General features: G+C 40.0%; 1 protein-coding gene across 1 annotated transcript in view; it reads left to right on the top strand.

Annotated features, from left to right (window-relative positions):
• The window catches only part of LOC126557229 (neuropeptides capa receptor), a 48,723-nt gene that overhangs the window by 12,827 nt on the left and 8,696 nt on the right, over positions 1 to 27,200 (top strand). Inside the window, exons 3-6 of the mRNA XM_050212934.1 lie at positions 5,342 to 5,632; positions 5,796 to 5,972; positions 6,076 to 6,147; positions 10,329 to 10,473. Of these exons, the coding sequence (XP_050068891.1) occupies positions 5,342 to 5,632; positions 5,796 to 5,972; positions 6,076 to 6,147; positions 10,329 to 10,473 (685 nt within the window). The remainder of the gene's footprint in view (positions 1 to 5,341; positions 5,633 to 5,795; positions 5,973 to 6,075; positions 6,148 to 10,328; positions 10,474 to 27,200) is intronic.

Raw genomic sequence — 27,200 nt, forward strand, 5'->3', positions numbered from 1 at the left:
TTTTTATTAGTACTTGTCACACTGCTATACCATCTGGTTGCCATCGTCAGAAGTATCAAATATTCAAAAGCAAAACTAATTATTTTTAGAAACTTCCTCACAACTGTACTGTTACGAAACAACCGCAACAAACTCCAAACGAACTCTAGAGACATATTTCCATTAATGGTACGTTTCATGGTGTGACGTCGTCTCTTGGGCAAACACTTAAATCAGCTACCACAGCTGGTTCTCTCGTTCAACAGCTGATCCCTAATCGTGCTGCCATAACTACACTAATTGCCCCGAACAGCTACTTGGTGCGACTTAAGCAACGATTAATTTTGCACCCCATCGACCACTGGTATGCTTCGATGGTGCTTTGATCCTTGAACGTCGAACACCGAACGCGGCAATCCCGAAACGTTCGCCACCTGAGAATCTTGGCGAGTGCGGATATTGGATTTTTATTTTTTGGACCAACCACAGTCACGCTTGCTTTAATGTTGAAGTGAGCCCCAAAGCTGGTGATTCATCCCTGACAAGACGCTGATGAAGCCGATAATGAAATTGTCGACCTTCCGGGAACGATAGCCGAGACACAGCAGCGCCAGTCATGGTGATGGTGTAGAAAAATGCGCCGTCAGACTGGGACGGACAAAAACTTCAACCCGTAGGACACACATAATTGATCACGTCTCGTTTTCACGACAAGAACCATTGACGTTGATCCGGAGGCTTTTTTGCGTTTTTGGAAGACCGAAGATCCATTTCCGAGAGAGTTTGGTTCAACGTTGCTCATTGTGCATGCGACGTGGTGATGAGCATTGTATACGGTAAATGAAATTATCAACCCTAGCTGGACAAAGTTAAACCTAACGAGGGTTTCATTGAGGCAAAGATTCAAATTGATTTGGGAAATACATATTGGAAGTTTCTATGTGATCAAATTATGATCACTATTGGCAAAGCCGCACAGCGTTATGTGTGACAAGAAGATCGCACAATTTGATAATTGTTCAGATTAATATTGTTAAAGTCCTTCCGTGCAGTTGTTTAACGACAAAAATAGCATCCAAGATGGTGGTTTAACCATATATAATATCCAATATTGTATGAAAATTTCTCAAGATTTGGCAGAGGTTTGATAATGAACTCAAGGCGAGTCTCAAATTTAATGTTCTGATTGAAGATTTTCTTTCTTCCAACACCATGTAGTATCGATCTGGTTCATCTGCCTAATGATGTGGAGCAATTTCGTCAAATAGCTTCAGCATCGGTATTTCACACTCGTTTCTTTTGCTATTCAAATATACATTCTTGATCCGATGTAGTCATCCCGGCGGTTCTTGGCTAGCAAAATAATCCAAAGCCAATCCTCTGTGTCAAACGCGGAAGCTCAACAGGTTCATTGTATCGCCACCGAATACCGAGCACACGTTCCGATTATTATTCCCACGGGGCACCCACTGTGAGCGAACTGACGGCGAAAGAGAATAGCTTCGATCCGACCTTCACGTATCGTTTCGTATCCACACAAAGGAACAAGACACGAACATCAGTTCCGTACTATGTCCTTAAACGGACATCGTGTCCTTCCGTTTGCCCAGAGCTCGAAGATCCGGGCTCTCGATTCACATTCCAATCCATTCTTTCCACTTTCATTTTAATGGAATGACAGCTCAAAAAACCACGCACCGGAACACACTTCTCGTGTGGCGTATCCTGGAAGTACGGGAAGTGCCATGCCATTGCGCGTACGCGGTTGCTAGATACGCCGGATCCATTTTCAATTTTAATTGGAATAGCCATTCAAGCTACGGATGGTTCGCGTTTACTCCAATCATTCTCCATACGCCGTTCGAGTGCACTTGAGTGCGCTCGTACCAAGCTTTCTGGCTAACAATTCCGGTCGGCTGAAGATCAAACTGGATGAACACTAGGTGGCCGTCGCGATCCAAATCCTTTGCCACTTTGGAGGTGATGACTTTAAAGAGCGAAGTGCACAGAAGATAACACTTATGCTGTTGAGATTGTTTGGGTGCGCCTGCTTTAGTATTTTTAGGCTAGACGCAATATTTCTTGAAGAGGGTTTCCGACAGTGACAAAAACATTCACGCTGAACCTATCGTATGGTTTGTTCATGGGTTGTTTTAGGTTGCAGCGGAAATCTGATTGAAATGTCAGACCCAAATTACTTACGTTCAAGAGAAGAACATAGTGTTTTTTCAAATTTTTTAAAAATACAATAGCAATACTTTAATTATCTTCTTACGTCATAATGCAGATTAATAAGTTTATTTATTCTTGAAATTCAATGTGATTATGGACAGAATTTTTTACCGTCTATTTCTGATACTGGATTTGATTGTCCAGTTTTGTGACTTATTCTCCATACACTTAGACAGACATCATGTTGTTGGAAACTCACAAAAAGTCAGCTACCAAACAATTCTTACAAGTAAAATACTTCAGCATGTCCATAGTTCAAAGTACTCATGGGCACACAAAATGACAGAAGCAATGAAAAGTTTCCTTCCACAAAATTACCGAGAAGAGGAAAAACGTTCTAAAACATCATACAAGAGGAAGTAAGTGAAGTGTTGTGAGTCTTTCACTTTGGTTTTTTCGATTTTAAGCGAACGAGTCGCTTAAAATCAACCTTGCGCTCTCCTCTAATACATCAGCGACTTGGCGAAGTTTTCCTTCTGCATGTGTCCTAACAACACAGTCAACCTCATGAGAAAAAAACTGCTTACTTTAAGCAGGACAAAAATAGCTTTCAAAACATGAAACAAAATAATGTCATCTTTATTAGCCGCCTTTCCGACCGCAGGCACAAGCGACATGAACCCAATTAACGAGGCACCAGGCGTCTCCATCCGGGAAACGGAAAAGGCTTGTACTTTTGTGCTTATGCTTTATGTCGGAGTAACGTTATTATTTTGTGTGATCTATGCGTGATGCACTTGTTCTTAATATGTTGCATGTGAGGTACCCTTAGGAAGCCTTTTTATCATGCATTTGAATAAATAATTCAATCAAAAAGTAGTTGTTTTTGTTTTTATTTTTGACGAGGCTTTCTAGCATTCGTCTTTTTCTAGTCCAAATTAATAACAATTTTCTATCTAAACTTATGGCGTTTAAAGTGATTGATGAAATTAAATTTGGAAAGTGTTTTGTTTTAGTTTTTAGTCTCCTTGGTGTTGTTAAAGAGCACAACCTCCAAAAGCTCACTTAGCCTATATTTTTTCCCCTTTCATCAGAATATCGATGAATTTCCATTACTAAATGCTGTGCTGTGACATTAAAACCACAATACTGATACATCTGTAAGGATTGGTTTTTGTTGTTGTTTTTTCAACCGTTGTGCGTGTGCTACAAGTGTATGCCCATTATTCAATCATCATAAAATTTGTGTTCTTTTTGTGAGTTTGGATATTTTACTACCATTTTATCCTGTCAGATTGTTAAGTAAAAAGTCTTCCAGCTTAGTGTAATATTCAAAACTCTATGACGTGTTCAAGTGGTTGTGACCCCAGAAACCCCAACAAAGTTAAGGTATAAATAAAGCGAAATAGTTTTGGACGATCATTATCGATCGACCGCCAAGACTAGTATAGAAAGTATAGAAGAATACTCTGCAGTATTCTTTTATCTAATACTGTAATATTTGGTAATGTTTGGGTTTTAAAATACTGCTAGCTGCAGCTAGCTAGCCACAAAATAATAATCAAAAATAAATCAGAAACCTCCATCATTTTAAGTATTAGGTCGCTTCCACTAGGGAAGCTTTTGCAACCGTGGGGCTAAGCCATTTATAGATGTTTGAGTTTATTCTTTGATTCTATTGAGCCCTACCGTAGTTTGTGTTTGTTCGACAAATGTTTGAGTTTGGGGTGTCAAAACTTAAGTTAGGCTCAGTCAGATTCAAGCAGATACACAGTATACAGTAAAACAAACAAAAAACTAATGATTTTATGCGTCAGTTCATGATGTTTATGCGCTAGCCGTAAAAACTACACACACAAAAAAAGCAAAAAGCGTTTGAAGGTACATTCTATGTATGCAAAGATATATTTTACATTCAAATATTCGTTTGATATTACCTCAATTTGTTAGTTTATGAAAAGTCTAGTGACCTTCAAAAAATAAATTAGGGATGAGTTTTATAAATTTTTTCTTACCCCAGTATGTGATATACCAGCTAACTGATATGAGATCTAATGGTTATCCAAAACTGTCAATTTGTGCTGTAGATTGCTACCAGCTATGGTAATAATTTGACCCACCTGCTGGAACTAGAGCTAGAAACAGAAATATCTTGTCAAAATCTCTTGCCTAACCACAAACTACAGCATCAAATGCCTATCAACCTGTATCTCGCATACGTTTACAGTTGTTTCGCACATCTGTTACCATTTTTGACACATTTAAAGCCACCCTTCCTTCACCGCCAGCCCAATCCCCCGGAGTACGTTTCGACAAAGTGCCCAAAAATCGTCCCCGTGTTATTGCAAGGCATTTGGAACGGGAAGTGTTACAAAAGCACATTATGCTAACTATCGAACGTTGTCGAACCATTCGTTCTCTTCTCTTCTACACCATCATGCATATGTTATGCCAACATGTCACATTTACAATTCAGGTTCACCAAAAAAAAATGAAGCAATGTGCGCCTTGTAACACGCATACATAAATAATCATGCCCCTTTTTCGATGGATTGTAATCAAATAACAGCTTTATGTCATTGAACGCCACCGAAACGGATATTGGATAAACAGCAGCAGCAATTTGGTAGCAATGCCAGTGTAACGGTTCAGTTTAAAATTCGACGAATACAAATTCCCGGTACATCATTTTGAATTTATTTTCGCTCGTTGGATTTCCTTGTCATTTTAAGACATTTGGAAGGAAAGTATTAGGTACCACAAATTGCATCTATTCTGTTCGAAAATAATTTTTAAATCGGAACAATTTCTCCGTGCGGTACGAAAGGATCTAGATTTAACAACAAATTGAATCAGTATTGTGAAACGAGGTAAAACAAAACGATTTGATTTCCTGCAGGCAAGACATTTGAATGTAAATTTAGACTGCGGAATCATTCTTATTGGCTCAATATAGTTATTCCGTGTGGAAGGATGTGATTTGTGAAATCGCTTTTTTCTAGGAACGTTGCCAATATTGTTTATTTACTTTTTTTTGTAAATGTCAATATCTTGTAAAGGTTTTGAAACCAAACTGGAAAAAGAAATATGTCATCTATTTAAAAACATGTTTGAAGTGTAGTCTCACTCCATAAAATATTAAATAAAATTTTAGAAAATATTTCGTTTTTTTCCTTTTTACTTAACACAGGGCTCCCGTACGAGATTAGCCTTTACTGGCACCAGTATCCATACAATCTCGGACTACCGTTTTGCAAAATTCGCGCACTCATCTCGGAAGCCTCGACCTACGTCTCGGTACTGACCATCGTCGCCTTCTCGATGGAACGGTTCCTTGCCATCTGCCATCCGCTTCATCTTTACACCATGTCTGGCCTGCAGCGTCCGGTCCGCATCATTGCCGGGCTGTGGATCGTGAGCTTGCTGAGTGCCGTCCCGTTCGCCATCTTTACCGACATCGATTACATCGTTTATCCGCCAAGTGGGTTAATGTACCTTGCATCAAATCCTTGAATATCAGCCAAGCCAAGCTTTTACTAAATGTGATGGAAACTAGGCATAAACTCACACACACACACAAACAGACACTTTCATCGCCATTTACACAGCATTTGTGTTTGCTTCTTACTACCTCTACTTCACAGCAAACGAGAAAATCCTTGACTCAGCGTTCTGTGCGATGTTAAGCAATCCGGAAGGCTTTCCGCTATGGGAACTGTCGACCTGTCTGTTCTTTGCCTTTCCGATGCTCATCATGGTCGTGCTGTACGGGCGCATGGGAATGCAGATACGATCCCGCACTCAGCGGACGGCCGAACTTGGTGAGCAACGTTCCGAGGGGTACCGAACCCATGGGTTCCGGACTCCAAACGCAAAACTCGGCTTCGCAAACAAGGAACCTTATTACTCTTTCTCTTTCTGCAGGCGTTCGCAACGGATCGGTTAATGGACCATCGAGGATATCACAGTCACGGAAAGCCATCATCCGGATGCTCGGTAAGCATAGTCGAACAAGTCATTGCGATCAACCACATTTACTGCTCTCATCTCATCCGATCACACATGCTTCATCACGGTAATCCGGTACCAATGTACAGCAGAAACTGCGTGGTTAAAAGTATTTCGCACCACGAAAACCAGGTGTTAGTGTTCGAAGGTTCATGGTCGATATTTCAAGGTAGATTATCGGGATGCAGAGTTCTTTGTTACAGTCTGCTAGCGAAAATCATTCATTTTCATTGCTCGAGGGATAAAGGTGAGAGAGCTGAGTAGCTGTAAGGTTCGCTTACTGACGCCGGGTTTCCTTAGTTTGGCTGGAACAGTGTGTGTACTGCAGTCAGCGATATTTTTAAATTGAGTTTAACTTCATCAACGAAACTGCAATTTGCGATTAAATCAAATGAAGGCAATTCTACTAATGAATCGATAGCCGATGGTAATATAACATGGTTTTTAAAGCAAAACTTTCTTTGAAGAATTTTACATGATTATCATTGCTGCTTGATAATAAAAGGGAAATGGAACTACTGTAATTCTCATGATCAATCGATCAAAATAAATAATATTTGTGCTTTTTTTTTATTTCATACCAAGCCGTCTCGGCTTGGTCATATTGCTTATATGGTTGTTATTGATTTCATATAATCTAATCGAATTTAATCACAAATGTCAAGCGATATGTACTCCTCGACAAGGGAACCACTCGACTGCTGGAATAGGGATCGATCAGGCCGTGTGACCGGGAATTCGCGAGAGCGAGGGATGAAAGGGGTGAAAGGGATAGCTCTCGCAAACCTCGCTCTCTTTTTAACACGCGGTTAACACAAGGTCGAAATAGTGGAAATTTTTGTTAGTCACTCCTCACGAAACCTGTGAATAAAGTGATGTTAAGAGAATGATGAACGCTAAACGTCCCGAGTTCATCAAACTGTAAAAAGTGCAACAGACGCAACAATGGCAATATTGAAATTTCCAAACTTTACAGATAAAAATAGATTAATTCGAAAAACTTACTGAGTTCACTGTACTGAATCCACTAGTTTACATTGGATATTGATGTTTAAGGTTGCTACTATTCTGAATAGTTTCACCAATGGTCACGCAATCATGCTATGATGTGAACTGACAGACTCTTGGAATATATTTCGAATAGTGTGTTGCCAGGACACCGAGCTGCCTTAGAGGCGTTTAAGGCAGAATCTAATCCCTTCCAGACCTTTCCCCTGTAGTAAGCCATTCGATGCGCGACATACTATGTCGTTAAAAGCATTTATGGTCATTACAATACAATAAAAAGTAAGATTAAACAGATAGAATACACTGCACAATTTATTATTTTTCATTATCGAATGGTCGAATCGAATCGAATCCATATTTTGGATTGCATGCAGCATTCGCACGAATTGTGTGCTTAGTTGACATCAATTGACATTTTTACAAGCGATTGTATATTTTTTGATCATTTGGAGAAAGTTTTACGACAAAAAGTGATGGATATGTTTATTTTACATAGGTGAGAACACAGAAATGGATCCAAACCTAGATTCATAAGAGTTCAATTTCTTGGAAGACATTGAGACATCTGTATTGGACTTCGTAACTTCTTTAAACTCTCAAATAATGTCAGCATCAACAAAATTGTTATAATCCCTTCGGGATCATTGAAGCTTTGTATGTTTTCACTAAAACAATTCTTTGGACAACACTTACACCATTTTACGTCAACAACTCAAATCCCCTCTCATATAAGCTCATTATTGATGGTAGCCATCAATTTTTCACAGGCAGATTGGGCTCAAAGCCAAAGCAAATTTCGTTCAAAATATAAGGATGAAATTATGTTACTTTTAGGATTACACAACACAAAATAAGAGCTTTACACAAAACAAAAACCAAACTAAACGCTTTTTTCGCAGCATTTGAAGCAATTGATTAGGCAAGTTGAAAATTTCGGAGCGAATGCTATAAAATCAATTAAAATAATTTAAACTTAAAATTTCAATTTTTCTACAATTCATTAACAATTTTTACGTTTTCAAGGACAACCTGGCTGTATTACTTATAATTAATTTGCTAACTAGATACAATCCACATTGGTTTGAAGATCTTTCTTTCTCTAAATCGTGAAATGCACCTTATCCCGGGTGTGCTCGGAGGAAATTTTGATACTGTTGTTAAATGATATAGCAGTGAAACTCACATCCCTTTAAGGTTTTACTTTAAATTGAATATCAGATGGATCTATAGCTGTTACCAACTAAATTCAATTTTCCTTAGATAGAAATTGCAAACAATTACAGTAGAGTCTATCGCCATACGCATGATAACGTACAGCTATTAAATAACCACTTTTTAAACCACACCTGTTATCAGCGTTTGCAGCTCACTACAGCGTGCACCTTGGCATGCTATCTACTCTGACCAATCCATTAACCTTTTGTAAAACCTGCGAATGATGCCGAAGGGTCAGAACAATAGAACTTTATTAGAAATTTGGTCGCCATAGCGGGGCCCGTTTTCTTCGGCCGTTAACGGTGATGAGGTCACTAATATGCTCATTAATTTCAATTGCCGATGAACGGGAATTGCTTAGAGTGATGTTTTTCCCATCTTTTTAATAGCATTTTCGTTAGTAAAGTGACACCAGTTGCCAGGTGTCTTGTTTGCAGGATTAATCTTGATAAAATTAAAGACGGTTAGAAGAAATTGTGGTTCATAAACCGTTAGATGGGATTAACTGTCACTAAGTGTTTTCGGTACTAAGTGCATTTTCGTTTCATTCTTTGGTGGCAACATTAGTGAATGATTTTAAAAGTATCATTAAATAGATTCAAAAAATAAATTTCCAAATGTTATGTTCCACAAATGCATCGTAACACAGACCTAAGACATAAAACCTAAGTGAATTTTCAAGCCTTCGTTAGCTGCAGATTTTATGCACAATCCTCCCCGAACGCACTATGTTTCTTTCGAATGACATGATTTTCATTCAACTTGTGCTGCACTTTCTGTTCCGATGCACTTGTGAAACACCCGAGAACCACAAATACATGCTTCGCATTCAATGTATCGAATGCGTCACGTTGAACACATTGTTATGGCTCCAAACCTGACGTCCAACGAGCAGACACGTGCTGTCACGAGTGTCCCGCACGCACAACGAAACACGAACCACGACTTGGGTAGTGATATCGTCAAGGTTACGCTAGGGGTTGATTAAAGGAAAGACGAGACAAGAAAGCCCAAGAACTCCAAGGTGCAAAAATTGAATAGATGACATAAATCAACCCAACTACCGGATCCCGTGGGCCGGATATGACCCATGGATTCTGCCAGCCAGTAGCAGTCTCCGTCTCCGTTAGCACACCGACGATGACAAATGACAGTCATTTCTGGTGCGTCACTGTGTGCTTCCTTACGCGCGAGAACGAACATCCATTTTTGGAACGTAATTTAGGATGTTCCGTTTCGGCCGGGAAGCCTGTTGTACGAAGTTGGAACGACCAAACATTCAACAAAGCCATCAGTGTTCTGGCACTACAGCATCCTTCAAATTATTATCATCAAACGATGGCAACGATTGACAAATGTTGTCAAATATAGGCAAAACAGAGGGCCTCTCATTACTTTCAATTGCCGTTGTGGTTAATGGCAGATGGCAGCTAAGGGACGATTTTAAAGTATTCAAATAAAAGTTTTTCTGAGAAACTTTTCAATCTCGGAGGAAGTATGAGAAGTAGATTGAACTCTCTCGAAAGTCATCTTCATGGACGTAATAAATGCAAATGATGTGTTCTTATAGAATTGTGTTTGAGCTACCTATTTTCTCAACAGTCTTGCTGACGACAAGACAAACAAGAATTTAAAAAATCCTTCATAAATGATGCAACTCATTTCACAGCTGCTACAAGCAAATTTTAATTCTCCATTCTTTTGTCATAAATTTGTACTTGCTACTCGTACCAATGACCACATTTAATCAACTCGCTTGGCTTCACTTGACGCTGCCGTTGACATCGTCCGACACGACTCTGTCACTATCTTTTCCATCTCATCTTCTCCGGTCTACCACATTCCACATTACTCACAATAAAAAAAACTAGATTTTTATTATTGTTTTGGGCTTTCATCACATTTACTTCCATTTTTCATGCTCCTTCGTGTCTTCAACAATATAGCTGCCGTTGTGATTACGTTCTTCGTTTGCTGGGCGCCCTTCCACGCGCAACGGCTTCTCTTTCTGTATGCCCGCGACTGGCAACACTTCAACACGGTCAACACGTGGCTCTTTTCCGTGGCTGGCTGGCTGTATTATGTTTCTTGGTGAGTACCCTCTAAACATTCCATTTGTCACATTTTACCTCTCAGCCGTTGAACACACAATGCAGCAACAGTAACAAAATGTATATAAACGACCAGAAGTCAACCGACCTAGGACCCAGAACTCCACAGTGGTGGGGGCCATTGTTAATTGTTTCCAACCAAACCATGCCAATGTTTGTTTGCCATTACGTTGGCCGTGCCAAACCAAAGTCTGTTCACTGCAAATGCAAGCCTCGACCCAGCTCAAAGCGAACATTACATATTAAGTGTGTCCACTTTATCACTGCTGGCAGGGCATCCAGGGCAAAGACATAGGTTCCGGAGAAGTCGGCGAACCTTTGGTGCTGTCGTTGCTGGCTGGTGTTTCCGTTAAATACCACCCGTTTCAGGCCGGGTGTCACTTTTGTGATGGTAAAACGGTTGATCTATTGCATATTTATCCTGCCCGACTTCAATGAACTGCGACACCACAGGACGTACATACAAAATTCCTCCAAATCGCACTCTGCTATTACGAACGTATTGAGATATTTTTAGAAGACAGCTTTCATTTCCATGTAAGGATGTCCCCAAAGGTTGACGATTCTATGCAATAAAGTTCATTTTCTTTGCCCAGCGGTAACTTTTCCCATTTACTTTCACTTCAAGGGATTCGTCGCCGTTCGGGTTCGGGTGGGAAAGATACACACGTTTGACTCTATCAAAAAGGGACAATCAAAGATACAATCAATGAATGCGTATGCGGAATTTATATCGGGTGACCTTCTTCCAGTGATTGAAAGCGCTTTTATCCCAAGCCTGGGAAGGGAATGTGTTTATTCAGGTTTGGAAAGGGCATGCTAATAGATTTGTTGACCTTAGTATCATGAGTCATTTGGAGCGCTTCAAACGATTGCCAACCTTCGAATGCCGATTCGGGATTAGGGAATGAGATTTATTTGGCCTTACGGTCCTTACAGCGAAGAGTATTAGCTTTATTTAAGTAACAATAAAGTGTACCGTTGGGAAAATTGCAGTAAAGGTAAATCCAAAGATAAACATATATGATATTATAACATGTAAAGATAGATAACATTTAGAATATTGATTTTTTTTAAAATTACATGTTGTCAGCAATAACGTTCAATTTGAAGCCATTGTAAAAGACATATACAGAAAATATGACGTGATGATAATTATTGTAACACAGGAAAAATTGTAACCGCTCCATGCCAAGGGTTCCTCCAAACTAAGGCTATCAAGTCCATTTAGTTTTGTGTGCTCTGTTATCTTCTTGTTTGGCATACGAGTTATTATCCAGTTGTAAAAACATGTTTGTCTAATAATTCATAATTATGACCGATTATGCGTGTTATGTTGAAATAACAGATATTTGATACTAGTGAATTTCAGATTATCTTATGAGCAGAAAATACATAAATATGAATAAGAAAGAGTTCTTTGATTAGTGGAATTTGAATGGAAAAAGAGAACATAAAAGGATATAATTCCACTAACTTGCACTTCAATTTCTTGATTTTCTTTTAAATTATGTACGCTGGCAGAAGCTCGAAGTTGCAAGGAACTCTGAACTTAAAAAGAAATTCTTTCCAATAAGCAAAAAAGATAAGGTAGAGAGCCCTAGCTTTGATACCGCTTAGGGTCTCCAAGGGTTTAATCCACCACCCTGCCTAACATGGGTAAAGTACTAGGCGCCTCCATATGTTCATGCCCATTCTCATGTTTTATATAAATCCAGAACTATCTCCTGTTTGTTGGAAATATGGGGCTAAGGCCTAGTCATTCCTGGATTCCTTAATTTAATTTACTCATAACCAGCAAACAAGTGGACTTTTATTTTGTGGTGTTATAAACAGTAGTACCTCTAACACTAAACCATCTGGCATTTCCACCCTAAATACTTAGTAAAATCTTTCATCGTAAGAAGTATTAAAATCCTAATATCGATAGTCAAAACTCTTCAAAATTGATTGCGGATCATCAGTCAACCTTCAACTGTTCTTTCTTAGAACGGTTACAGATTTGGCACAAATCTTGACGAATAAAAAAAACGAAAGTTTAATCAATACACCATCGGGCTGCCTCTCGGGAATCAATAATTTAATCGATCGTGATAATCACTTCCATATAAAAAGGCATACATTCTTCTTACCACAAGTACTTCCCGAAACGTGCATCCTATTTGTCCAATTTACTGTGCGGCCTTATTTAGCCAAACCATTCTTTCATACTCCCGGTTGGACGAGCCCCATAATCATGCTATCAAGGTTCTTTAACGATCATCTTTATCACCAGCGCACTCTCATCGCCCCCTTCAATCGCCGTCTGTTCTTTCAAAAAGGTCGGTAAAATTTCAGATAAATCTCATTACCATTTCAATGGGAAAACTTTTTCTCACGTTTTACGTCGACAGCATAAACACATCAGCAAGGCAAGGCAAGATGATACGAACCACTCCATCCGGATTCGCTACCCACCCAACCGAGCCAACCGACTCAAAAGGGATATGACAGTGTACAGCAATTTAACACGCGGTTCTCCGTAATCTTTGCGCGTGAAAATTGTGAAAACAACACTGGAAGCATTCCTGGAACAATTAAATCACCCGGAAACGTGTTCACAGGCTGAGAGGCTGAAAATTGTACGATGATTGTTGATCATTCTGATGGCAAATCATCGGTTTTCGATGGCTTACTTCACATGCTGGTGTTAGGATGTTAGGTTTGTTTATTGTAACTCCTTGATATATTTGGCTATATGCACACACACACACACACAATTCCGTATGCTACAAGGGTTTTGTAACGACATGGAAATAAAATTGTACCCAATTTGGAATCACAACAATCGTGGTAAAAGCGTCTTGAAATTGATTTTTCCATTACTAGACGACAATTTGCCTTTATTTTCTTTTCCGGTACGCGTCCGAACCCCTCTGAAATGAAAACGGACCACTTTCATTGGAATTCATAGGCAAACGTACTAAAAAGCAAGATTTTTATTTTGTGCGCTATGAAGCGATGGCAATCGAGAACAATGCCAACGAAAAACAAAGCACAATCAAACAAGTTTAGCTGTTTGAAACTTCACAACATCTGCTGCAAAACGTGTGGATTAAACCGAAACGACAGAAAATAAATTCGAACTTCTTACGGATGAGCCAAAGGAAACCAAGATCGTCAGCAAAACCCCAAAAACAAGCTCGAGCCGGTCTCAGATGACGGTACATGATTAAACTGCTCGTTTCTTTCTGGAGTAGACAAACTTCTCTTTGTAAACTGTCTGTTGTCTGGGAATGTGTGTACTTTGTTTGTTGTTTTGTGACAAAGATCCGTTCCGTTGTGGCTCTCCTTCTTTGCCTAGCTCATTGCTAAGCTCTGGACAAGTACAAATCCGCGGAAGTACTTATGCAGTTGAGCTGTTCCGTGTGAGAAGCACGACGATACTGCAACATCTGCGCCTAGGATGTGGCTTAGTTTAGCGGATGAGTCGAAAGGAAAGCAGCGAGAAAAAAAGAATGAAACAATTCACACGACCGTTAATATGGAAAGCTGTTATATAGTGCTGGACGCAAATTGCTTTATGCAAATGACTCACTTCATCATCGGGCTCTTGGGAATGAGTGAAACAGTGGATCAGAAGTAAGCAGTGGCATATAACAGCTAACTCGTCAACGCTTATACGAGCAAAAACATCCAAATCTAGGAAAAAATAAAATCTCTTAGCACCAGCAAACTGGCAACTTTTTGGGCACAGATCTTATGCTGAAGCTTAAGACTTCCAAGAACTACGAAGAAGAAAGGCAAAGAAAAAAGCCAAATCGTATTACCGTTTTAATAGTAATAATAATCGTAATAATAGCGATACGCTTGATAGAATGTGCAACTTCAACGCCTTCACGGCAGCCATAAGCCTAGTGTTGCAAACAGCTCGCAACGCTTTTGTTCCAAGAAATTTATCACTGCCTAATCTCGTGCTCAGAATCCATCCGGGTTTCGCGACCGAGTTTTGATTAACATATGGCGAATTTCGCGGTATTGAAACTCGCCCAATAATCGGACGCTGACAACAACAACACCCGGTTTTGGTAACAGCTGTGAATATTGATGGCAAATAGGCGTATGAATCGGTCACGCATCGTCACGTCGAATGAGTAAACTTCATTAGACGGCACATCATTTGGGGGGACGCTACGGGCAACGATGATGATGACGGGGAAACTGACCGCAAGAAGTTTATTGATGCTTACGGCAATGATTAATTTCAACGTTCGTCGGCAGTGACGCTTGCAGTGGTTGTAATGTGTTTCGGTCTACGGGGCGTTTCTTGGAATGTTTGCATGTTCCGCCTTTCTCGCACCCACATTAATTAAAGTTCGTAAGTGACGGTTATCAGTAGCTGCAAATTTGGCTAAATTATGCTACGAATACTCCTACAAATGCAAATGCATGGTTTAAGTGCATTAGTTGTAATTCTCCAAGATGTTTAAAAATAAAACAATTGGGAACAGTTACAGTGATGATAACGATTCTTTAGAAGACAAACCGTCAAACAAACGTTGGAAATAGAGATATTAGGTGCGCATATAAATAACGGCCGTTTTTATATGCGCATTAGTTCATTTTTACTTGTGGTATTTTTATTTTTTTAAATTGGGTCAACAGAATTATTGGCCATTACTATTTATTAATTTCTTTCACCTTTTGGGTAAATAGCGGATTCCTTTTCGGAAAAATGATACATTTTTCGACGCAATCCAGGTATCCAACCTATTCTGAATCTGTTTATAGGCATGTTAATGCCATGGATCGGAACAGATGGTTATCCGATGGTTCCAGACCCGGTGGATACGGCGGGTGCGGTAAAACATCTCATTTGAGGGTATTAAGGTAGTTCTTCACGGGTTGCGCAACATGTGGCCGAGCATTTTCATACAGCAGAATAATTTTGTAGTGGCGGGATGAGTATTCTGCCCGTTTTTCACGCAGTGCTTGGCCATCTGTATCATGCCTAACTCATTCAGCCGTGATGATATGGCCTGACAAGCTACACCAAGCCCGACTGCAAGCTCTTCTTGCGTTTGGCAGTGATTTCCCTCCAGTAAAGCCGTTAATTCCTGGTCGGCGAACGTTTTGGGGTTTCCTTCACGTTGAGGATCTTCCACGGCATAATTATCACCTCGAAAGCGTAGAAGCCAATCCCGACACCTTGTTTCGCTTAGAGCAGCATAGCCGGAAACACTCGAAAGCTCTCGATGCGCTTTGGCTGCCTAATCGGTTAACACAGTTTGATTATGTCGTTCCCCAACTTGATTTATGACGTTTGTAAACGTTTTGCGCCACAGTACACAGTGGCCCCATCGAATTCAAAACCTGACCTAGTACAATCCGAAAGGAACGGTATAATGGCCTCCAGTTAGGGAAACCAATCTTTCGTCAAGTTTTTGTTTTTGTTGAGTAGCTACCATCACCCCTTATAACCACACTGAATTTGAAGTGATAGTGATCAACTAAGAAGTAGCTGTTGCTAAAAACAAATTAAGTTCATTTTATTTGTTTTTTATTTTTTGTTACAATTTTGCACCCTTTACTTTTACCTTTATCTCTTTACTATCCCGAAACTGAGTAACCTATCTCACGAGACTAGACACCAAAATCCATCATCAACTGATCGGCCGATGTTAATAAAACAGTCAAAAAAGAAGCATCAAATGTTCTCACAATCATCCACAAGGCATAAATGCAGATTCCGCTATATCATCTCTATATCATTATTTAGACTCCGTTAGAGTACTCTAGCGTTTCGTTAATAGTTTCCAAGTGATTTTTTTTTAAATCAATTGTTAAATCAATGGAAGCTAGTAACGGAAGGCCAACGATAAACGACAGACTCCAAGCGCCAAGAAATAATAAGCAAAGATGTTAAGACATAGCAAAAGTAAGATATATAACAGATTTTCAGAACACTAATAGTAGAAGAAAGTCATAAGTTTGAGTCACATGGAATGCAAATAATAAACGCAAACACAAGCGCAGTATCAAAACGTACAATATTTTTGTAGCGCTTCGTGTAGTCACAATATATTTCATCTCAGCTTTGCGCTTCTGGTGGACCAAACCAGGTAGCGACAAATACCGGATAAAATTGATCTTAAATCACAGCAAAATGTTAATATTCACAAATATATCGTAAAACAGGCCGTAATATCCGTAGTTATTTTCTTCTTTCCTCGTAGGAAAGATTTGTTTACAAATGTTTGCGCTCAACGTTTGTACCTACCAAATCCAAAAATAATTTTGACACAACACTTGACGTTTGCGCTCCATGTGCCCCTAGCTGTATAATTTAGTTTTAATCTTCGAAGAGTGAGTGTGATCATCGATAAACAATCAAAAATACAAAACATGTATTTCCAAACGATAAACAACGAATGGTGTGGAAGTATCTGGCACTGGATCTGGCACTTTCTCGCACCAAAGCATCTAACAACCGATATATACTGAGACTACAGCTCTCCATGGATAGTCTGTGAGCAGTCACTGTAGTTAAATGAAGCATCAAAGCTTCAAATAGAATTACATCGCTGGGATACAATAACATTTGTGTTGTAGATAACAGAGGCTCAATCTAATATAAATATTCATCAGTTGCTAATGATTTTCTAGACTATGTTCCTCCATACAAAGCCTTGTCAATCAAGTCAACTGTATGAAAACAATATATTTATGCCGTCCTCGAACCATATGTACCTCTCCTGCTCATACTACTTATCATAATTTCACCAAAGCAAAACAACAATTTATAGATCGGTACATCGAAACATTCTGTCAGGCAAAAACTCATTTCCCATTCCTTTGGATCGCTTACTTCTTCAAACGCCCGGAGATAGGACTTGGTATCGATTGTAAACGTACCTCAAGAAGGTTTTTAAAAATAGTTACTATCGAACATTGCTTGCGGCGGTTTCTGTTTTCTCATTTGGGGAAACCGTATCGTCATTAGAAGACAATTTTCTTCGACAACCAATCAATGTACAAAGACAAAAGTCTGAACATACCGTTGCCTGCAATGGTGTAAGATTGTACATCGCATGTACATGAAGATCGGGCCCATGCAGTACCGCTTCGGTTTTAACTCTCTTTAGATTTTCCGATCAGTGAAGCCTTTGTTGGAAAGCATATTTTATCCTTTACTCGCTCGTTTTCCAACAAATACCGGCGTAGGTTGTGACTGCACTGATACCGGTTCGGCGTGTCACACGCTCTGAAGATAGAATTTTCAATCTACATCCCTGCAAGGGGTCGCGTTTTTTCATCGTTTGCTGTTATCCTTTGCTTTCTAGATAATTTAACGAGAATTGAAAACGGAGGGTTTTAGATTATTATTCTTTATTATTATTACCAGCTCCGAGGTAGCAAGAATCGGAGATTACCGTTGGCACATATTCCGAGAGCAAAGTTGGAAAGTGCATAGCTACAAATTCAGTGTTTGTTTAGTCTGCTGCCGGGGAAATTTCCCATCCAACCAGGAAGTGGCAACCGGAAGCGATCTTTGACGAGGCACAATTTAGCTTGGCTCATCGTTCCCTTATCGACACGATCCAGCAAAAGCGGATCAACGAAAAGAGATGAAAATGGCTTGGTGGCTTCGTGCAGGAAAGATTAGAATATCCTTTTTTTAACGCTCTTTAGGGTTGTTTTCCCTGTTTTTTCTCCCGTTTTTTTTTGTGTTCATTTCTCTCCAGCCGAGAAGGTCTTATCCGAAAACATTCAATTTACTTGCACGGAACCGGGTAAGGGATGAAAATTGCGTAACCATATCCGCTGTTTGCCGGCTGGTAAAGACGCTGCTGGAACCGAAACGCGTCATGTTACTCGGCAGGAATAGAACCATTGTCAAGGTGGCATTATGCAAACGGGTTGCGTCTCGACTGGCATACGGAGGATTGCGTAGAGAAGTCAGCAAAGTGCGACCAAAAAAATCGAAGAAAAATTAAAGTTTACACGGGTTAGGACGAATTGCTATATGATGATTCCCACAAAAATACCGCAAAAAAGGAATGTCTCCACATGGAAGGAATAGAACTTTAAACGCAAATACAGCTGTCTTGCCGTAGCGAGATCGTTTGCAAGGGTACGGACTGCTTGAGATTCCAGCGCACACCAGCATCACCGTTCCAGTTTCACCGATGAAGTCAGTGGTTGGCAAACAAGCGTCGAAAAAGGGTAGAGTTTAGATGGGTGGAGTTTACTGAAAGCTTTATGTTACATCGGACACTACAATCTTGGTAGAACTTGACCTTCAGTTTGTCGCTTCTATGACTAGCCGGAGATTCGATTGTCCATCATGCCTCTCGGCCAGGATTTATTATATCAACACGACTACCATCGGGTCATTATACTTTGTCGATTTTTTTTTTGTTTAATAAGCCTTTCTTCCGATGTGGCTTGTGCATTACAAGGCCCGGGCATTTTATTTTGTCTTCGTTGTAAAAAAATATCTTGGGACCCCGGTGGTGTAGGCGACATTGGTATCGGTCTTCAAACAGCAGGACCGGAGTGCAAATCCCATTCGGACCTATCTCTCCGTAGTGAGGACTGACTATCCACACTACGTGGTATTATTAAGTCAAGAAGCAATACGGCCCGGCCGTTCCTAAAAAAAAGAATCTCTGGTTGTCTGGTTACTTTCAATCTTTTTGTGCCTATATTTCTGTGAGCAACCTCAATGACGAATGAATCAGTTGTCCTGGCTGTAGGGAAAGGATGGTATCATTGATTTCCTATAAAAATAGCAGATACTCGCTTCATGGCAAAAAGAACAAGTACATGTTTTTGTTTAAATTTTTATTATAATTTTGTTCCGTTTTGTTCCACGGTTTCGTTGCATATGTTCTGGTATAAAGTTCACAATAGATTAGAAAATATAAGTCACAAAAGACGCAAAAAGTCACGTACGTTGCCCACCCCTGGCCACAAACAGAATTCACTTACCCGCTCGAATCTCATGCGTAAGGCGATGTTGCAATCTAACAAAGTTCACCCACTGTTCGGCACCACCATTGCGATTTACAGATCGACATGTGTTCTCCGGTACGTTTGATTTTTTATTTATTTTCCATAGCGAACAGTGCCGTGCGAAAGAAAGAATGGTAAGGAATGTGGCAGCATCAACGAATAAACTTTTCTCACTAAACGAAAACCAATTTTTGAAGCCTTCCCACTCAGCATGATTCGTATGGCGGTTATCTTCCACCATATGGAACACTCGTTCCGTCGTCTGTACCTGTTTCTGTTCGAGTCAATCTTCTCCGAGAGCGTGCTCTGAAGAGTTGATGCAAATTTCATTCAAGTAACCAGCGAGTCATGTTGAGAAAGTTTTTCCAGAAAAAGATATGCGATCTGCAGGAATTCGTAGCAGCACACGATTCACACCAACCGTGTCTCGTCTGAAATCCTTTAGAGACTCGTTAAGCAGCCAAAAACAGGAGGGAAAGTGCACAACTCCATTCTGCACAGGTTACACATCACCCGGCCCACCTGGTAGAGGACGTGATAAAATCGCATCCTTTTATTTACATTCCATTCGTTGCTTGCGGAAACGGAGGGTGCTGGATGGAGCCGGAAAGGCGCAGGATGTGCATAGTTGTAAAATTCTTCACCTTTTTCTCGTACAAACGGAGCTCACCAACGATTGTCGGTTGGTGGTGGAAAATTTAAATAATGGACAAATTGCTTCAAATGTACCCCCTACACAGAAGTTTGGCCGAGAAACGTTTAAACCTCACAGCTTTTTGGGGGCGAGAGCGTGTGCCCGCTTTGCGGAATGGAATAACAATGAGGTGAACCGTACGTTCATACAGTTTCTTGTTCCCACGGAAGATGTTTCGCATTATGGAATGGAGCGAACCTGGTTGTACCGGGTTGGTAACGCTTTTGAACTCGGAAAGAAACTATGAGAGCCAAATGGACTAGTGGGACGGTTGAATCTGGTGAGCAAAACTTTTGCTATCGATTCACACATAAAAAGGTGCTTTTTTAACGTCCTTATACAACAACGCCACAAGACGATGGTCGTGTTTCTAGTTTTTTTTATTTTATTTTATTAGTTTCATGGATATCAAATATGAATTAAATATGCATTATGATTTGATATCGCAGTGTGTGTTTTACCCTTGCTGTAACGAATTCGTTTGATACTCTTTCTTTCATTCATTCAATCAGACTTTCATTCTTTTTCAATGTTCTGTGATGAATTACTGGTGTTTTCCTGCAGTTTAATGTTTGTTTATTTTTTTTTTATTTGTTAAATTTTTTCAAGCCCCATGGATTTGAAATAATCCCAGAGGACATTTCCCGTGACCACTTATAGCTACGGTTGACCCTATCCTGTCCTGTCCGTATCGCATCGAATTCTTCTTTCAAAGCTGTCGACACTTGGGATGAAATTCAAAAATAGAAAATATTTCTCATATCTGAGAGTGGTTAATGAGCCCTGTAATAAGAGCTAGTTCGTTGTAACCGAATGAATTAACCTGAACGACTCTATTCTATTTTACGTCTAAATTCTGAAGAAGATAGTCCCAATAGTAAGCATTTAACGTGATAGTCGGGCATCTCACCGCGCCAAGGAAGATTCAGAAAAGCCAAGCTAAATTCTAGGGTGGGCCTAGCTTGTGCTAAAAATATGACCTTTGAACCCTTAGGGTCAGTAAAATCATTTGCTTGCCTTGTCAAATATCCGAGCATTTTTGTTTGCTTTGTTTAAAATGTTAAAGTAATGTTAACTTATGATCAAGTAGGGCACCGAGATCGCGAACGGTGTAATATCCATCCAATTTTTGGTCGGGGCGTTCGGGATAATTTTGACAGTCACCTACGGAGAAAGAAAAAAAATTTATGGCAAAATTAATCATCGGGGAAACTTTTTGTTTTGTTTTAGAAATAGTAGCTTACCATGTATTTTATTCATTTTATTAAAAATATCAGCCCTCGGCTTCTATTACGGCCTCCACCCGTCTCCGGAACTGGGAACAAGCCCTGGCGACAGTTTCGTGGGGTAGGGCCGCGAAAACGGACCTGAGCTCCGCCTTGGTGTTGCTGAAGGTTCTGTTGGTGTCCCATTCCACCGCGCCCCACACGAAATAATCCATTTGATTAAGATCCGGGGAGCTGGCAGGCCACACATTCGGCGCGGTGAAGTCGTTGAAATTGGTCGCCAACCACTTTATCGTTTTGGAGGCTGCTGGAACACGTACGGTCTGCCGTTGGCCACTCTCGTGATCCAAGGCTTTACGACGGTGTCCAGCATGGAAATGTACCCGGCCGCGTTCAGCCTCAGCCCCTGCTCGAAAAATTGGGGTGCCGCCCCTCACGTCCCCTTCCGATGACTCAATGGAAAACACCATCACCGTCTGGGGGAACTTGGTTTGCGGCACCCGTGGCACGTCCGCCGGGCAGTAAGCCAACGATAATTAACGGATAATCATGATGCATGTGATCCGCTTCCACAATGTACTCTTTTTTGGCATTTTTTATCACGGGATGTTTTCGCTGCTTGTTCCGTACACTTTTAGCTGTCGAATGACGTATTGCTTGTTTTCCTATGCCAACTCCATCACGAGTTATAAACAAAAATGTAACTGTCAAAATTATCCCAAACGCCCCCCTGTCTAATAGTCATGTTTCAACGGACTTAATTTACGAAAAAAACTTATATTTATTTATTTATTTACATTTGATTATTACGGTTCAGTGCCGTATTGTCAACACCGTTGTGTGAAGTAGATTTTCACATATTGATAAGGCATTTCCTCCTTATTCTTTGCCTTATCCCGGGCATACTCGAATGTGGATGGTTGTGATGATGATGATGATGTAGTGTTGGATTTTGTGAGGAAAAAAACTTATACTAATGTTGTAGATCGTGAATCATGTGACTAAAATCATTTGCTTAGCGACTAACAGCCAAACCAATATCAGTATCATTATCATTATTAAATAAATTCATTAACAATAAAGGTTTAACAATTTTTTAATACTAGATTAATCACTCATGTAAACATTTGATCATGTCTTACAGAGAAGCAGATAATATAGATTAGTTTTAGGTTGAGGGTAAAGCACGGAAAAGTTTGTAAAAGAATAGATATCAAAAAGATTGAAAAGGCTGTTGAAAGAACGAAATCAGACGAGGAACGGATTGTTAGCGTGAGTTAATAAGCTCTACCCAGTATATGCTTCAGATGTTTCGTGATATCGTGAAGCGGCATTTGGGGTAGAGCCAAACTCCAAAAGTATCTCAAAACAATTTGACAAATGAACCGTTGTGTTTGTTCGAGTATCGTGGTTTGAACAGCTTGTATATTTTATGATAGTATGTGCAATACAAGGCTGTTATACAAAATGAATTGTTGTTGAGGAAACAACCAATAAGCCATTCGAAGGCCGGCAAGACCTATGAGATCGTTAAGCTAAAAAGAAGTGTTTAAATGAGATCGAGCACCTTGAATGTTTTAGATATGGTAAACTGGAAGTGGTGATTACAGGTTACTTTGTAGCAGAGGATCACAAATATGTCGTAGAATATAACATACAACAGATCCTTAAGTAACTGATAATAATGAAGATATTCTTCTTGTTAGCTGAACGGCTAGCTTGGTCACGCTGGCTATCTTATGTCATACTAAACCACCTTATTGGGAAAAGGGAACTTTTCGGATGCGATTCGATTCACTTATGAAGACTAACGCCTCTAATGTGTCGGTCACCGGACTGCCAATTATTACAGTAAAACTATAGCATTGGTGTGACATCAGACATATACAGAGTGTTGGAAACTTTATAAGGTTATCAATGCCCTGTCAGCTAGGAGGCACGAAGAAGAATAGAAGAGATAAGAATAATCAGAAGATAGCAGGACGAGCCTGCCCCGGGATCAGTTAGGGAACGATCGATTCATTCGAAAACTAATCACGAGCGGATAAAGATCGGAAAACTAAACTAATATAAGCGCGCGCGAACAGCGGACTAATTTTTTGTCTCTCTCTCTCTCTCTCTCTCTCTCTCTCTCTCTCTCTCTCTCTCTCTCTCTCTATTGTATCTCAAGAGCTTGGTAATAAAGAAAAAGCTCAGTACACTGAGAAGGCAAAAGAAGCCGCTCGTTTTTTAGATGAGATCGTTAAGCTAAAAAGAAGTGTTTAAATGAGATCGAGCACCTTGAATGTTTTAGATATGGTAAACTGGAAGTGGTGATTACAGGTTACTTTGTAGCAGAGGATCACAAATATGTCGTAGAATATAACATACAACAGATCCTTAAGTAACTGATAATAATGAAGATATTCTTCTTGTTAGCTGAACGGCTAGCTTGGTCACGCTGGCTATCTTATGTCATACTAAACCACCTTATTGGGAAAAGGGAACTTTTCGGATGCGATTCGATTCACTTATGAAGACTAACGCCTCTAATGTGTCGGTCACCGGACTGCCAATTATTACAGTAAAACTATAGCATTGGTGTGACATCAGACATATACAGAGTGTTGGAAACTTTATAAGGTTATCAATGCCCTGTCAGCTAGGAGGCACGAAGAAGAATAGAAGAGATAAGAATAATCAGAAGATAGCAGGACGAGCCTGCCCCGGGATCAGTTAGGGAACGATCGATTCATTCGAAAACTAATCACGAGCGGATAAAGATCGGAAAACTAAACTAATATAAGCGCGCGCGAACAGCGGACTAATTTTTTGTCTCTCTCTCTCTCTCTCTCTCTCTCTCTCTCTCTCTCTCTCTCTCTCTCTCTCTCTATTGTATCTCAAGAGCTTGGTAATAAAGAAAAAGCTCAGTACACTGAGAAGGCAAAAGAAGCCGCTCGTTTTTTAGATGAGATCGTTAAGCTAAAAAGAAGTGTTTAAATGAGATCGAGCACCTTGAATGTTTTAGATATGGTAAACTGGAAGTGGTGATTACAGGTTACTTTGTAGCAGAGGATCACAAATATGTCGTAGAATATAACATACAACAGATCCTTAAGTAACTGATAATAATGAAGATATTCTTCTTGTTAGCTGAACGGCTAGCTTGGTCACGCTGGCTATCTTATGTCATACTAAACCACCTTATTGGGAAAAGGGAACTTTTCGGATGCGATTCGATTCACTTATGAAGACTAACGCCTCTAATGTGTCGGTCACCGGACTGCCAATTATTACAGTAAAACTATAGCATTGGTGTGACATCAGACATATACAGAGTGTTGGAAACTTTATAAGGTTATCAATGCCCTGTCAGCTAGGAGGCACGAAGAAGAATAGAAGAGATAAGAATAATCAGAAGATAGCAGGACGAGCCTGCCCCGGGATCAGTTAGGGAACGATCGATTCATTCGAAAACTAATCACGAGCGGATAAAGATCGGAAAACTAAAATAATATAAGCGCGCGCGAACAGCGGACTAATTTTTTGTCTCTCTCTCTCTCTCTCTCTCTCTCTCTCTCTCTCTCTCTCTCTCTCTCTCTCTATTGTATCTCAAGAGCTTGGTAATAAAGAAAAAGCTCAGTACACTGAGAAGGCAAAAGAAGCCGCTCGTTTTTTAGATGAGATCGTTAAGCTAAAAAGAAGTGTTTAAATGAGATCGAGCACCTTGAATGTTTTAGATATGGTAAACTGGAAGTGGTGATTACAGGTTACTTTGTAGCAGAGGATCACAAATATGTCGTAGAATATAACATACAACAGATCCTTAAGTAACTGATAATAATGAAGATATTCTTCTTGTTAGCTGAACGGCTAGCTTGGTCACGCTGGCTATCTTATGTCATACTAAACCACCTTATTGGGAAAAGGGAACTTTTCGGATGCGATTCGATTCACTTATGAAGACTAACGCCTCTAATGTGTCGGTCACCGGACTGCCAATTATTACAGTAAAACTATAGCATTGGTGTGACATCAGACATATACAGAGTGTTGGAAACTTTATAAGGTTATCAATGCCCTGTCAGCTAGGAGGCACGAAGAAGAATAGAAGAGATAAGAATAATCAGAAGATAGCAGGACGAGCCTGCCCCGGGATCAGTTAGGGAACGATCGATTCATTCGAAAACTAATCACGAGCGGATAAAGATCGGAAAACTAAACTAATACAAGCGCGCGCGAACAGCGGACTAATTTTTTGTCTCTCTCTCTCTCTCTCTCTCTCTCTCTCTCTCTCTCTCTCTCTCTCTCTCTCTATTGTATCTCAAGAGCTTGGTAATAAAGAAAAAGCTCAGTACACTGAGAAGGCAAAAGAAGCCGCTCGTTTTTTAGATGAGATCGTTAAGCTAAAAAGAAGTGTTTAAATGAGATCGAGCACCTTGAATGTTTTAGATATGGTAAACTGGAAGTGGTGATTACAGGTTACTTTGTAGCAGAGGATCACAAATATGTCGTAGAATATAACATACAACAGATCCTTAAGTAACTGATAATAATGAAGATATTCTTCTTGTTAGCTGAACGGCTAGCTTGGTCACGCTGGCTATCTTATGTCATACTAAACCACCTTATTGGGAAAAGGGAACTTTTCGGATGCGATTCGATTCACTTATGAAGACTAACGCCTCTAATGTGTCGGTCACCGGACTGCCAATTATTACAGTAAAACTATAGCATTGGTGTGACATCAGACATATACAGAGTGTTGGAAACTTTATAAGGTTATCAATGCCCTGTCAGCTAGGAGGCACGAAGAAGAATAGAAGAGATAAGAATAATCAGAAGATAGCAGGACGAGCCTGCCCCGGGATCAGTTAGGGAACGATCGATTCATTCGAAAACTAATCACGAGCGGATAAAGATCGGAAAACTAAACTAATATAAGCGCGCGCGAACAGCGGACTAATTTTTTGTCTCTCTCTCTCTCTCTCTCTCTCTCTCTCTCTCTCTCTCTCTCTCTATTGTATCTCAAGAGCTTGGTAATAAAGAAAAAGCTCAGTACACTGAGAAGGCAAAAGAAGCCGCTCGTTTTTTAGATGAGATCGTTAAGCTAAAAAGAAGTGTTTAAATGAGATCGAGCACCTTGAATGTTTTAGATATGGTAAACTGGAAGTGGTGATTACAGGTTACTTTGTAGCAGAGGATCACAAATATGTCGTAGAATATAACATACAACAGATCCTTAAGTAACTGATAATAATGAAGATATTCTTCTTGTTAGCTGAACGGCTAGCTTGGTCACGCTGGCTATCTTATGTCATACTAAACCACCTTATTGGGAAAAGGGAACTTTTCGGATGCGATTCGATTCACTTATGAAGACTAACGCCTCTAATGTGTCGGTCACCGGACTGCCAATTATTACAGTAAAACTATAGCATTGGTGTGACATCAGACATATACAGAGTGTTGGAAACTTTATAAGGTTATCAATGCCCTGTCAGCTAGGAGGCACGAAGAAGAATAGAAGAGATAAGAATAATCAGAAGATAGCAGGACGAGCCTGCCCCGGGATCAGTTAGGGAACGATCGATTCATTCGAAAACTAATCACGAGCGGATAAAGATCGGAAAACTAAACTAATATAAGCGCGCGCGAACAGCGGACTAATTTTTTGTCTCTCTCTCTCTCTCTCTCTCTCTCTCTCTCTCTCTCTCTCTCTCTATTGTATCTCAAGAGCTTGGTAATAAAGAAAAAGCTCAGTACACTGAGAAGGCAAAAGAAGCCGCTCGTTTTTTAACACAGAGAATA

This window comes from Anopheles maculipalpis, chromosome 2RL (assembly GCF_943734695.1).
Source record: "Anopheles maculipalpis chromosome 2RL, idAnoMacuDA_375_x, whole genome shotgun sequence".
Taxonomy (NCBI): Eukaryota; Metazoa; Arthropoda; class Insecta; order Diptera; family Culicidae; genus Anopheles; species Anopheles maculipalpis.